At 48.8% G+C, this 14726-nt stretch overlaps 1 protein-coding gene across 1 annotated transcript in view; it reads left to right on the top strand.

Annotated features, from left to right (window-relative positions):
- AHRR (aryl-hydrocarbon receptor repressor) overlaps positions 1-14726 on the top strand; it is a 101535-nt gene that overhangs the window by 72234 nt on the left and 14575 nt on the right. The window contains exons 5-6 of the mRNA XM_030927076.1: positions 5674-5763; positions 14319-14448. Of these exons, the coding sequence (XP_030782936.1) occupies positions 5674-5763; positions 14319-14448 (220 nt within the window). The remainder of the gene's footprint in view (positions 1-5673; positions 5764-14318; positions 14449-14726) is intronic.

Raw genomic sequence — 14726 nt, 5'->3', positions numbered from 1 at the left:
GCCACCACACCCAGCTAATTTTGTATTTTTAGTAGAGACAGGGTTTCTCCACGTTGGCCAGGCTGGTCTCGAACTCCCGACCTCAGGTGATCTGCCTGCCTCAGCCTCCCAAAGTGCTGGGATTACAGGCATGGGCCACCATGCCCGGCCTTATCTGGGTTATTTTATCATGGCTTCTCCTGGGTTTTCCAGATGTACTATGATGTTGTCTGCAAAGAGAGACAGTTTCACTTCTCCCCAATCGTTGTACGTCCTGTTGACTTTTCATATCGAATTGCATCAATCCATACCTGCAATACAATGTCCGATGCCGTGGGAGGGAATTGGCAGGCTGCTTCTTTAAAGGCCCACGTGGTGAATATTTTAGGCGTTTTGGGCTGGGCTGTCTCCACCCTTGACACCCCACTTTGCGGTTGTAGTACAAAAGTATCCATAGACAATGAATAAACGCATGGGTATGGCTGTGTTCCAGTGAGGCTCTGTTTACAAAAGCACGTGGCAGGCCATAGTGGGTGCCATACTGGGGGCCATAGTTGCACCCCTTGTGTGGGTGGTGGTGGGCCTCCCTACCCTGTTCCTTGATCTTACTGGAAACACCTTGAGTGTTTCCCTATGAAGTCACTGCCTTAGGAATGAGGTGCACACACATACATGTTACCTGTGAAGAAGGTATTCAGTAATTCCTATTTTCTTGAGCCCTTTTTTTTTTTTCCAGCAATAATTGTGAATTTCATTGAGGGCTTTTTCACCATATATGGAGATAATCATTTTTCCCCTCAGATCTGTAAATATGGTCTATTACATTAATGGACTTCCTAATATTGAACCAACCTTTCGTCCTTGGATTATATCTGCTTGGTTATTGGTGCATTATTTTCCTAATGTGAAACTGGAGTCTATTTCTTAATATTTCATTTAGCTCATTTGCATCAATATTCAAAGGTGATATTGGTGTGTCATTTTCTTTTTTACTTTACTCTCCATATCAGAGTTAAGTGTCAATGTTATACTTCTTGAAAAGGACTAGAAATTTTCCTTCACTTTCTGTGCTCTGGAACAATTTACGGGGCATTGAAATTATCTGATCTTTGAAGATTTGGTGGAATTCCATGTTACAACCATCTGGGCCAGGTGCATTTTTGTGGGGTAATCCCTTGATAACTTTCTCTATTCCTTCTACAGGAGTTGATCTTTTAAGCTTGCTATCTCTAATGGAGTCAATTTTTATAAATTATGCTTTCCTAGGGAAATATATACTTTAGGTTTTCAAATGTATTTGTATATAGGTCTTTCTCCCACTTTTATTCAGTCACTTGCCCTCTGCCACACCCAGGGAACCACTTTCTGATTATTTATTACTGTAGATTAGTTTGGCCTGTTCTTCGGTGTCATATAAATAGACTCTTAAGTTAATGAACTTTTGCATCTGATTTTTATTTAACGTAGTGTTTTTGCAATTCATCAATGTTTTTGCATAATAAGTAGGTTTAAACATTTTTTAATTGTGTAACAGTATTCCATTTTGTAATTATTCTGCAATTCATTTTTCCATTATCCATTATCCATTTGATAGTTGCTAGAAATAAACTAGCTTTATTTCTAGCTTTTGATTATTGCGATCAAGGCCACTGTGAACATCCTTGTTCCACCCTTTTTGTGAACATGCCCATTTCCCTTGACGGAATACTAAGGCTGGAACTTCTGGGTTGTAGGGCAGATGTACACTTGCCTTTATGAGAAACAGCAGGACAGTTTTCCCAAGTGACTATAGCATTTTACATTCCCACCAGTCACACTCTCACCCTTACCAGTATTCCGTGCTGTCGGTCTTTCTGACAGTGGCCACCCTGGAGTGTGGAGCAGCATCTCGATGAGGTTTTAACTTGCACGTCCCTGGTGGCTAAGGATGCTGAGTGTATTTTCATGTGTATGATGGGTGTTACTCTATCTCTTTGGTAAAGTATCTGTGCAAACATTTGTCCCATTGTTTAAAATTGTTTTTTTTTTTTTTTTAATTGTTGATTTGTAGTAGTTCTTATAGATTCTGGATAAAGTCGTTTATCAATGTGCTGTGCGTATTTTTTCTCTGTGGCTTCTCTCTTCATTTTTTACAGGAATTTTAAAATAAAGCCCAATTTGTCAAGTTTTTTCTTTACGGATTAGTGTTTTTGTATCCTACCCAAATCCACTGACCTCAAACTCATGAGGGCATTTCCTGGGTTTCTTCTGGAAGCTTTGTGGTTCTGGGCTTTGTGTTTGTGTCTGTCATAGGTCTTGAGTTGATTTTTGTGTGTGTGGCATGAGATAGGAGTCGGGGTTCATTTTTCCATACGAATCTCCAGCCGTCCCAGCCACGCTGTTTCAGACTTTCCTTCCCCACTGACTGACCTAGTGCCTTGGCTGAGGGTCAGCTTGTCTAGCCTGACCTTGTCCTGCTGACCAGAGCTTTATAGGAAGCCACGAAGTCAAAATAATTTCCACAATTTTGTTCTTTTTTTTTAACAAGTTTTCTTTAGCAAGGCTAGGTCTTTTGCAATTCCATAACTATTTTATTATTTTATTATTGTAGAGACAGAGTCTCACTCTGTCACCCAGGCTGGAGTGCAGTGGTATGATCTCAACTCACTGCAACCTCGATTTCCCAGGCTCCCACCTCAGCCTCCCAAGCAGCTGGGACTACAGGTGTGCACCACCATGCCCAGCTAGTTTTTAAAGTTTTTGTTGTTTGCTTTTTGTAGAGATGGGGTCTCACTATGCTGCCCAGGCTGGTCTTGAACTGCTGGGCTCAAGCAATTCTCTCACCTTGGCCGCCCAAGGTGCTGGGATTACAAGCATGAGCCACCACGCCCAGCCATAAGAATTTGAGAATCAGCTTGTCACTTTCTATAAAAAGAAAAAAAAAAAAACCTTTAAAATTCTGATTGGGATTGCATTATATCTACAGATCAATGTAGGGAGACAGGACAATCCTAACTACATTGAGCCTCAATCCAGGAACACTGTATATCTCTTAGTTTATTCAGGTATTTTCTCAGTGATGTTGCATTGTTTTCAGATACCAGCCTTGCACATCTTTTATTGGATTTATTCCTAGGTATTTTATGTTTTTTGATTGGGGCCTGGAGTTTTCTTTGTGGGAAAGTTTTGATTAGAAATTCAATTTATTTAATAGATACTAGGTTATTTAGATTTTCTAGTTCTTATATCACTTTTGTTAATTTGCATATTTCAAGGAATGTTTCCTGTTTCGCTTAAATTGTTTAATGTATTAACTATCATTTTTAGTATTTTCCAACTGTCCTTTTAATATTTCTAGGACCTGTAGTGATGTACTTTTAAACTCCTGGTGTCAGTGATTTTTTTTTTCTTGATGAGTCTTGCTAGCAGATTATCCGTTTTATTAATCTTTTCAACATTTTCAAAAATCTGAATTTTGGCTCCGTTAATGGTCTCTATTATTTGACTGTTCTAAGCCATTTTCATGGATTTTTGACTCTTACCTTTATTTTTTCTTACCTTTTCCTTACCTTAGATTTAACTGACTCTTCTCTCTCTGGTTTCTTGAGGAGGGACTCCATACTTTTGAAACAGTCATTTTAAGCTCACTGGGATCTGATGCTGACTCTTCTGCTTGTGTGCAATTGGAAGTTTGTTACACTTCCTGTGTCCTCATTATGATGCAATTTTGGGTCTGTGTAGCCGCACTTGTTCTTACCATTCTCCATCATTTTGTGGAACGTAGGGGGGGATTTGGATTTAGGTAACTGCCATTATCCTTGGCTGCCTGGGAGTCTTCAATACCGGTATTTCAAAAGCTCTTAGAAATTGATATTTATAAACCCTAATAGAAAAATTAGCACATGACATACATAGGGCAGTTTACCAAAGAAGAAATACAAGTTACCAGTGAATGTAGGAAATGTATTTCAATCTCATTAGTAATCAAAGAAATGAAAACTATAATGGTAAAATAATTTATCTCTTTTCAAAAATAATATATCTGTTTTCAAATTGGCAAAGATTTTAGAAAAATAAAGGAAAATAAAAGTACCCAGCATGGCCCAGATTTAAGGAAATTAGTGTATAATATACGGCTGATAGCCGCAAACATCATGGGAGTTGCAATCTTCGAATGTCTGTGTTTTAAAGACACAAATGGAAACATTTATGAAAGCCGTGTCCAGGTGACTCTGCCCCCTCACCCCTGCCTCGTGCAGGATGTGAGACTGGGCGAGACATTCTACCTGGTAGCCTGTGCTTGCTCAGTGCCAGCGGCCATTGCTGCCATGGACAGATCCTGTGGCTCAGAGGCCACCATCTTTCCCGCATCCTCACCAGTGACGGCCCCGGGAAGCTGCTGCAGGGTGGGGCTGCGGGGCTCGCTTCTCAAATAAAGGAAAACGTCACGTCAAACACAGCACAGCCACATCCTTGCCTTCTCCATCTTCTCCCTCCAAAATCCCACAATAATTACGGCTGTAACTAAGATGCAATAATCATACAAATATTGTGAATAACATACACGACTGAATTTAACATCAAAATGAAATGAGTTTCTAGAAAGTATTTTAAGATGCCATAGTTAATGTAAGAAAAAATAAAGAACTTGCATACACTAACAATAAATAAATCAACGTGGTGTTAAAATCTGCCCCGTTTCATCTACCATCTCCGCAAAATGTGCCCACACTAGAGGGTCTTCAGAGTGAGGTGGACCAGACCTTCCAGAAGCACATCACCCTCATCTTAAGTGGGTCCAGAGAAGGGAAGGAAAGGGGCAGGAGCGACTCATGTCTTGATGGTTGTGTGTACCGTGTGCAAAATATGCAGAGAAACTACAGGCCAAGTGTAAACATAGATGGATAACCCCTAAGTGAGGTCAATCAATTCCAAGAGCATATTAAAAAGTCATGATCAAAGAAGCTTACCTCATAAAGTACAGGAATGATGCACCATCAGAAAATCTATCAATCACACACAAACTAAAAATTGTGATTGTTTTAGTAGATGCAGAAAAACACTTGATGGAGTTCAATATTTTTCTCTCTTTTTTTTTTTTGAGACAGAGTCTCACTCCATTGCTCAGGCCGTAGGGCAGCGGCGTGACCTTGGCTCACTGCAACCTTCAGCTCCTGGGTTCAAGCAATTTCTCTTGCCTCAGCCTTCCAAGTAGCTGGGATTACAGGTGTGCACCACCACACCCGGCTAATTTTTGTACTTTTAGTAGAGATGGGGTTTCACCGTGTTAGCCAGGCTGGTCGATGGAGTTCAACATTTTTCATAATAAAAATCCTTAGAAAAACCAAAGGGTATTCCAGACAGTGTGTAGAAGGAGTTACATGGGCGGAAACATCTGCAGAGGAAAACAGAGAGCTCCTGCCTCGTCTTAGGTACCAAGTCTCACTGTCGCACCAAGACAAGGTGCATATTTTATAACACATAATTTTATATGTATTAGAAAAGGGACCGTGTAAACCATGGCTACCTTCTCATGTTACCTGTTAACTTGGAGCCTATGACAAAATGGTAATAAATAAATAAAAAGTGGGCATTTCTAGAGGTTATGAATACGGACTACAAAACAGAAGAATATTGTTGAAAATTTAAGCAAATGATGCTTGCACTTTTTCATTTTGGGTGAGCCAACCTGATTTTTTTTGTTTTTTCTTCTAGTCTCTTAATGGCTTTGCTCTGGTCGTGAGTGCAGAAGGGACAGTATTTTATGCGTCAGCAACGATCGTGGACTATCTGGGCTTCCATCAGGTAAATGAAACCAGAATAGCCCTCCAGTCTGTTAAGTGCTAGGTTCTCTTCCCTTTGTAAATGCTTGTTGTCTTCAAGGTTTGACAAATGTCTAAAATTGGGTTTTTCCTATCACTGAACTCTTATCAGATAAAGATCTCCACACTCCAGCTGTGTCTAGGGCAGTGTTTCTTCCAGCCTGGGTTCGGGGTCTCGGTGTGAGGCCGCTCAGTGTCGGGGATGTTCTGGTCTAAGGGAGCCGCGGCACTTGGACAGCGGCATGGTCTCCCCTGGCTCGGGCACCCCGCTAGGTCCCCTGCCCCACCAGCACCATCCCATTCATCCACTCCCAGTCAACGTCTTAACCCTCAGCTTCTCGGTGCACTCAGGACACAGCTTGTTCTGGAAATGCCCTTCCTGACGTGCGAGTGGTTCGTTTGGAATGCTGTCCGGTCAGCCCCAGGGGGATGACTCCAGACTTCCAGGCCGAGAATGGGGTTGAGGCCTTGTCAGATACCAAGCCCTGGAAGGGCAACTCACCCAGGAAAAGGTGCGATAAAAAATCCCACCCGGTCGGGCACAGGGACTCACGCCTATAATCCCAGCACTTTGGGAGGCCGAGGCGGGTGGATCACCAGGTCAGCAGATCGAAACCAGCCTGGCCAACATGGTGAAACTCTGTCTCTGCTAAAAATACAAAAATTAGCTAGGTGTGGTGGCATGCACCTGTAGTCCCAACTACTAGGGAGGCTGAGGCAGGAGGATAGCATGAACCCGGGAAGCGGAGGTTTGCAGTGAGGTGAGATCGAGCCACTGCACTCCAGCCTGGGTGACAGAGTGAGACTCCATCTCAAACAAACAAACAAACAAACAAACAAATCCCACTCAAGGCCAGGAGGGGAGCAAGGGAGCTGTTTTTCTGTCTGGAAAGGAGCTGGGGTCTCTCACGGAAAATCAGATGCTGGTTGTAGAATTAAGATTTCTCCCACTGCACGGCAAGGACTCCCAGGATCTGGATATCAGGCATACTGCAGACTGATGAGATGACTGGAGAACCCAAAGCAGCAAAAATGGGGCCCTTTATCTGCACTTTCACAAGGCACTCCCACAAAAATACCCACCCTGCAGATGAGCTTACGGTGCAAGTAATAAACCCAAGGAAGCCATAGACGGTGAGCAGGAGCCAGCAGACAGGTAAACAAACCCTGCTTCCTGGAAGAACTTAAGGAACAAAGCCGTCCAAAGGAAACTGGCAAACAAACAAGATTTAAAACAATAAAAGATAAAAGCAGCAGTATAAAGAAAGCACAGCATATGATGAAAAAAAGAACAGATATGTTTGAGAAAGATCAAAACAAAACTTTGAAAAATAGAGAGTAGTGTATTAGGGTTCAGTCTGGAGACAGAAACTGTGCAGAAATTTGAACAGTTTTATAGAAAGACTTACGATGGGTTTAGTGTAAGGAAGTGTTAACCAGTAGCACCAGCTCAGCAACAAAGGACTAAAAGGACTCTGAGGACACAGATACAGCAACAGAAAGGCAGCAGTGCCCACAGGGCCCAGGCAGGGGCCGTCTTGGAAACCCCAGCCCCACTGAGGCTGAGCCAGACCCTCGGTGGCACAGGGTGGGGCCATGACCTGGGCAGTGGAAAAGTTCCCAAGATGTTCAGACCAGGGCTGGCTGGTAGGAAGCTTCCCTTTGGGACCCAGGTGAGATGTGCACCTGGAGGCCGCTGGGCGCTGGGGGAAGCTGTGACACTGGGGGGTGCACACTGGTGGAGCGGGAGGCCCCAGGGGAAGCCCTGCCCCCTGCAGTGCCCAGCACCTCTGCCTATGAGGAAATGGTCCCAGAGCCAGCATTCATGCCTAGCGAGAGGCAGCACATGGGGTGATTAAAGTGAAGATCTCCCTGGTCAGGCGGGAAGTCTAGGGCTGAATCCGCCCGGTCAGGTGGGAAGCCTAGGGCTGAATCCCCATCCTCCCCCCACCCCCCCCACCCCCCCCGCCCCCGGTCAGGTGGGAAGCCTCTAGGGGCTGTGCAGGGCAGCAGTCAGTGGAAGCCAGGAACCACCACACTCACCGACACTAGTCCCTGACGAGTCATTAGAATTCATGTCTGCCCAGGCCCTAAGACTGCACAGAGTTCTATCCAGTTTCCATGAGAGCCAGGACTTTGAATTTCCCCACAGCTGAAGTCGCTGCTGCCTGCTGGTGACTCTGCAAAGCAGCTCCTCTAGTCCGCCCCTAAGTGCAACCTCCTGCCCCTGAGCCCAGGCCGGTCTCCCTGTGAACTGCAGGGACCGTGTGACCACCGGGCTCATTGCAGTGAGCTTGTTTTCTGCACCGCGGCTCTCTGCACACTGGATGCCTCCTCCGGATGGCCTCTCCCCCAGCATCCACGTGAAGGTGCAGCTCGTCAGCACACCTGGGCCGGCCCTGGTGGAGGACGCAAGGGGACATGGCTGTGTGCAGGGAGAGGAAGCACTGTGCAGTGGGCATGGCTGCCAAGGGGTGTCCAGGCCACTGTCCTGTTGGGAACGCAGTGCAGGGTGGAGACACAGCTCTGCTGTCCCAGCAGCGACCTTGATGGCTCTGAGCCTCATTTCCTGTGCCCACACCATGGCCAGCAGCGGTATCTGCCTGCCAGGCTGTGGCCAGACCACAGGGCCACTGAACAGAGGAGTGCTGGACAAAGCCCTGGTGCCTGGCGCTGCGTCTCCCACCACAGAGCGACATCACTCTAGGCGGCTGCTGTTGACACCGCGTGACCACAGGCTTTGCTGAGTGTGCCCTGGCATCTGTGACTGGGGCACTTTCATCTCCTGACGTGCCCTGTGAGAGGGGACCTGGAGTGACGGCTGGTGGGTCCCTCATTCCCACAGATGGCATGAGTGGCATGAGCTTCTGGGTGGCCACCCAGCATCCTCTTCATCTCCATCTTCTGTGCTCCAGTCCCACAGAGCTGCCCGTGGGATGCTTCCTTTACACGTAGAGAGCTGTGGAGTGGGTCCGTATGTGTTTGCTGGGCTTTGGTGCATCCTTCACTGAACAGGGGAGCGCTCGAAGGACAGGACGTGGGCAGACATGAGGGTGTGGCTCGGTGACTCTGTCAACCTAAGCAGAGCAGCTTCAGCGTGGTCTGTATGTGCAGGGCCTGAGTCTAGAGATGACCGCTTGCTCTGCCTTTTGCATGCTCAGAATCACCGTCAACTCTAGTCACTGCGTCCTGAGCTGCCCTGAGTTCTCCAGTCGCACCCAGAGCCGCTGCCTTTAGCCATGGCTCGATGGTCTCACTCGGGGTTTGGCTCTGGGGACAGGGGCAGGTGCTGTACAGAGCAGCTCTGATTCCAGGTCAGAAATTTTGCTAATTGGGCTTTCTGTTTTCTTGGCGCTTGGTCATTTTCCCCCAAGCATGAGAAGTTAAAAAAAAAAAAAAGTTTCGCCTTGATTATGAGGAAATTGGTTCCAAATGCCATTAAATCAGGCATTGCCTCTAGTTTATGCAAAATATCTCATGAAAATATTAGAACAGCTTTGTGCTTGTGTGAGTTTATTGTGCAAAATGCTTTACAAAAAGTCAGGAACCAATTATTCCTGGTCACAGCGTGAGTGCATGATTTCAGTGTCTTCAAGCTCAGCAAGCTTAGTGAGGAATAAACGGCTTTAGGTGTATATTTTAGTTGCCATTTGTTGATTCAAGAAGTTGTTCGTACTCTCAAGCATTAGAGCTTGTCGATCAGAGCAGTTAGAATCCCACAGGCATGGTTAGCTGATATGTGCAAGCTTTTGCACAAAAAGGTAAAAATGTTAGCTGCTAGAGTGTGCAGCATATTAAAATTGGAAATGATTTTATTCTAAACTCCCTAAGTGGTGGTGTAAAGCTAAAATAAAGACTGTCTTTACTTGATGAAAGGAGGGTTTGTTTTTGTACGATTTGGATAATTTTAATGTCGTGCTCTCCCCCTCCCACTTCTCCCACCGTGTATCTTGATGTCACTTTGTAGGAATCAGACTTTAAAAGATTAAGACAGACTTAGGACAGACATGCCACACTGATGATGAAAACACAGAACTTTGTTTCCTCAACCTAAATAGGATTTACGTTTCACCCTGTCTTCGGATTCGCCTCAGTTGGAGAACTCTTTCCCGCTCTGCTACCCGCTCCTGTCTTGAGCAGCAGGCCCTTTCTCACTTGTTGAATTCCCTTTCGTCCCCTGACTGCGGGGTTGGAGATGATGGATGAGGTGCTCGGGCAGGCCTGGGGCTGCTCAGGGAGGGTGCTGGGGGTTCACCTTCCGGGGGCCTGCAAAGCTCAGGGTTGCCTGTGGAAACTCATGCGAGGACCATTTCGGTGTGGGGCAGCGTGGGGTTGCCAGGGCGGGGCTGCGGCTGCTCTGGTGCAGGAGGAGGTGCACTCCATGGTGAAGAACTGGAGAGAGAGCGAGCTCCAGGAGATGCAGGGCCTCATGATCTGGTGCAGCACCGGCTACTGTGAGGACAGCCGGGTGCCCATGCAGCAGGTGCACCCAGGCCCCCAGCACTGCCATGTGCCTCTGGTGTAAGCCCAGGCCTTGGTGACTGGTGAGTTGGAGAAGTCCCAGGACTGCCGGGCTTGGGGCACCAGGCTTTGCAATGACAAAGCCAGATTCCCAGCATGCAGGGAGTGAGGGCTCCAGGTGAAGCAGCAGCTGCCGGCCACGTGACCATGGTTGCGGATGACCTCGTGTGCCTCACCCTGACCGTGACCACAAAGATGAAGGAGTCTCTCCTACTGGGAAATAAGTCTTTGCCTGTGGTCGTTGGGGCTGAGGGCAAGAATCTTTTTTTTTTTTTTTTTTTTTTTTTTTGTTGAGACGGAGTCTCGCTCTGTCGCCCAGGCTGGAGTGCAGTGGCCAGATCTCAGCTCACTGCAAACTCCGCCTCCCGGGTTTATGCCATTCTCCTGCCTCAGCCTCCCGAGTAGCTGGGACTACAGGCGCCCGCCACCTCGCCCGGCTAGTTTTTTTTTTTTTTTTTTTTTTTTGTATTTTTAGTAGAGACGGGGTTTCACCGTGTTAGCCAGGATGGTCTCGATCTCCTGACCTTGTGATCCTCCCGTCTTGGCCTCCCAAAGTGCTGGGATTACAGGCTTGAGCCACCGCGCCCAGCCAAGAATCTATTTTTTAAAAGGAATGGGAATTTTTTTTCTTTTTTGTTTTTTTGAGACAGAGTCTTGCTCTGTCGTCCAGGCTTGAGGACAGCGGCACAATCTTGACTCACTGCAACCTCTGTCTCCTTGGTTCAAGCAAGTCTCCTGCTTCAGCCTCCTGAGTAGCTGAGATTACAGGTGTGCGCCACCAGGCCTGGCTAATTTTTGTATTTTTAGTAGAGACAGGGCTTCTACTAAAGCCCATGTTGGCCAGGCTGGTCTTGAACTCCCAACCTCAAGTGATCCGCCCACCTTGGCCTCCCAAAGTGCTAGGATTACAGGCATGAACCACTGTGCCTGGCTGAGAGTTTTAGTCTTTTAAGCAACATTTATAAATGAAGAAATTAGGGATGGCAGCAAGTGTAAGGGGAATGTCGCTTGCCTCTGGACACAGGTTCCTCTGCATTTCAGTTTTAAAAAGCTGGCACTAAAACGTGTCAGAGCTCACATAGGAGAGTGTTTGGAGCCATGTTTCTCATTGTCCTGGCAGAGCCGGGGCCCTCCAAGGTGCCCGGCTCTTACTGCACAGGGACCAACAGGCTGGCCGGTAACAGCTGATGGGGTTGGTGTTTCTGTTTGTTGCCAACCCCGTTTACTGGAAGTGTCCCCACACCATTTTCCATAAGCTGTGAAACAAATGTCGCAAGATCTCTAATTCAGAAGGGGAAAGACGCAGGTTTCTGGGTCTTTGTTTCCTTGGTTTTGTGTTACCTATGCCCGGTTGTAACGTGGATTTGAAGATGTGGAACTGGGAGGTACAGTGGTTTGGATCAGAACTCTGAAACGTTCCTTGTGGATCCCCTTTTCTGGCCATCGGGATGTGGATGTGTATTTGTTAAACTTCTCACACGCTGCGTCCTTCAGCCTGGAGACCCTGCGGAAACACGAGAGGCGACGCCGCGGTAGGGGACGCCAGGGTGGTTATGTAGCTAAGCTCCCTCTGACGGGCCCTGAGGCTGCCGCTGTAGAGCGGCAGAACTGTGCAGTTCCTGGAGGAGAAGCGGGTTTTGATTGCAAAATATTCCAGTATCCGGAGTGAACACTAGATAGAGGAGGAGCTATGGCTACTTGATGAAAAGAGAGCTGTGAAGTCCTGGATTTGGGAAATCCTGTTTTCGTAGAACAGGATGGGATGGAAGCCTAAACCCAGCATTGCTTCCCAGCCCCTGAATTAACAGAGCCCTACAAAGACAATCCCCTGGTAACAAGAAGTCAAGGAGAAAGAGGGAGCCCTGAGGCTGGGAGGAGCGCAGACTCCCGCCCTCACCAAACACTGGCTGCCCGGGCATTCGCAGCGGAACGGAGGCAGCGCTGCAGGCGCTGGGCGAGCTGCATCCCTGCAGGAGGAAGCTGGTCTTGAGTCCTGGCTCACACCACAGACAGCTTCCGGGCATGATGGAAGTTTCCAGAAGATAACAGAGCAGAGCTAGATCTATGAGGAAAGATTTCTCAGGAAAAAAGCCCTCCCTACACAGAGAGGAGGGATGGGTTGGGCCTCGTGGTCCATCTGGGCAGGATGGCAGCGGGACACCTTGCATGAAAGGCGGCCCAGAAAGGACTGGGCAAGGCAGCTGGACAGCTCAGTGGGGATTCCAGAAAGAGACAGACATGTCGGGGCCGCACGCATGCACCCACGCACGCAGCCAGGCACGCAGCCACCCACGCAGCCACCCACCCACACAGGCCACACAGGCGGGCACCGCTGAACACCTGAAATATGCAAGATGCTCCTTCTTATGGTTCAGGAGGTGGAAAGTTGAAACCATAGCAAGAAATATGGCCTATCCGCCGCAGTGACTAAAAGATAAAGAGGGAAAAGGACAAACATTGGCCTGAAGGTGCAGCCGCTGGAGTGTTCGAGCCTTAACTGGAAGAGGAGCTTCCCCGCCTGGGAGGCTGCGGCTGGCTCACGGCTGTGCCAGTCAGGAGGCCCTTGCAGACCCAGGGCCTCCTTGTCCACAGCGCCCATCCCGCGGTTCAGCAGCTGCCCTCACGGTCGCGATGCCGGGCAGGGGGATGCTGGCGGGTACCCTCCCTCCACGTGGAGTCCGCCGCGCAGAACCAGCCCCCACACGGAGGGCGCCCGACTCAGAGGCAGAAACGGCCTTGCGGGTGCCGGCGACGCCCTGTGGCCTCATCTGGGTGGGGTCCCGCGGGGTGTTTTCTTGATGGTGACTCACCCAACTGTGTGTTCGTGATTGGGCGCTTTTTGGCCTAGGTTACCCTCCAGTTACGAGTCCTTAGGAAGGCACCGAAGGCAGAGCCCCGAGGAGTACACGGGGGAGGCTGGCGCGGCGCCTTTCACCTCGAGGGGTCTCTGTTCCTCTCACCGCTCTTGACAGCGCTTTCTCAGAAGGGAACTGCGGAGGCGCAGGCGGTTGGAGTCCAGGCCCTTGAGTGAGGCCCCCCCTGCCCTCCTGAGGCTGTGTCTCGTCTTGTTCCGGGAGCCCCGCGGGTCCTTCCCACTGGGTTGCCTGAAGATGCTCGTCCCTTTAGGGTGAGTTTATTACGTTTCTCTGAAGTCTTGATTCTTAAGGAGCTTCCCCTCCAGTTAGGAAGAACCACTTGGTTATTGTCATGGTAACAAATGCCACTTAGAATTAGATCACCCTGAAAGAGTCCTGAGGTTCTAGCAGTCCCTGGCAGGGTTAATTATTCGGGGGCGGGGCAGGGGTGTGTGGGCCAGGCTGCAGGTGCAGGTGCCTGACTTTCTTCAGTTAGGAGAAGGGAGAGGGCGGTGGGATGGCCGGCCTTCCTCAGGCACAGACATGCTCACGGGCAGTGGTGACAGTTGGGTCCCCTTGAAGTCAGTCTTCGTGGCGCACAGTGTCAGCCTCTATCGCCGGACATGGACCCTGGGTGGCTGTGAGGGTCAGCCTCTGTGTCAGGGCCCAGATTTGCTTCTGAGCAGGTGGAAGGAGAGGACTAGAGAGAGGCCTATGAACTGGTCCTTGAGACCTCATGAAAGTGGGTGAAGGTTGAGGCCTGGGTGTCAGGAAGGAGGAAATCACCTGCCATAAGATGTGAAATGATGGGAAACAGTCACAAAGAGTCTAAGTCGACAGGAAAGTGGATGTCTTGGCCCTACAGTGTCTGTGGCCCAGAAGATGCCCATCTTTTAGCCTCCCGCTTGCCCTCAAAGGCTGGATGTCAGCACCACTTGGTGGGCAGACGGATGGGCAGGTGCTCCAGGCAACTGAGACAGGTGTCTTCCCAGGAGGGAGCGGGGGCCCCGGGTCAAGCACCGTCTTTTCAGTGGTATTCTTTCCCTGTGGCTGTGACTTGCTTTGACAAGTGGAGTGGAAATTTTTCGGTTACTCGTCAGTGGAATAAAGTGTGTAAAGCCACTTGGGGTAAGGCTGAAATAACCTTGCTGCGCGATTTCAGACAGACGTGATGCACCAGAACATTTACGACTACATCCACGTGGACGACCGCCAGGACTTCTGCCGGCAGCTCCACTGGGCCATGGACCCTCCCCAGGTGGTGTTTGGGCAGCCCCCGCCCTTGGAGACAGGTGGGTGTCTGGGGTCCAAGTGAGTCACCAAAACCTAGAGCAGGTCACAGAACACGTCACTGCCTCTGGAAATGACCCTGTCGTGCCTTCTTGGTGTGCTTTGCCTTCCACATTGACCTTAGCGCCAAATCTCACCTTTCTTCAGAGGCCTCCTCCCGTGTCCCTCCCTGTCCTCTGGTTGGGCTGCACCAGCTCCGTGTGGCTCGAGTGTGCTTCACACCTGGTTGCTTGCCTGGGCTCTGCCAGGCTTGAGGTCACCGCCATTCTTGTCACCCCAC

The sequence above is a fragment of the Rhinopithecus roxellana genome, chromosome 3 (genome assembly GCF_007565055.1).
Source record: "Rhinopithecus roxellana isolate Shanxi Qingling chromosome 3, ASM756505v1, whole genome shotgun sequence".
Classification (NCBI taxonomy): Eukaryota; Metazoa; Chordata; class Mammalia; order Primates; family Cercopithecidae; genus Rhinopithecus; species Rhinopithecus roxellana.
This window is presented reverse-complemented; position numbering and strand designations above follow the sequence as displayed.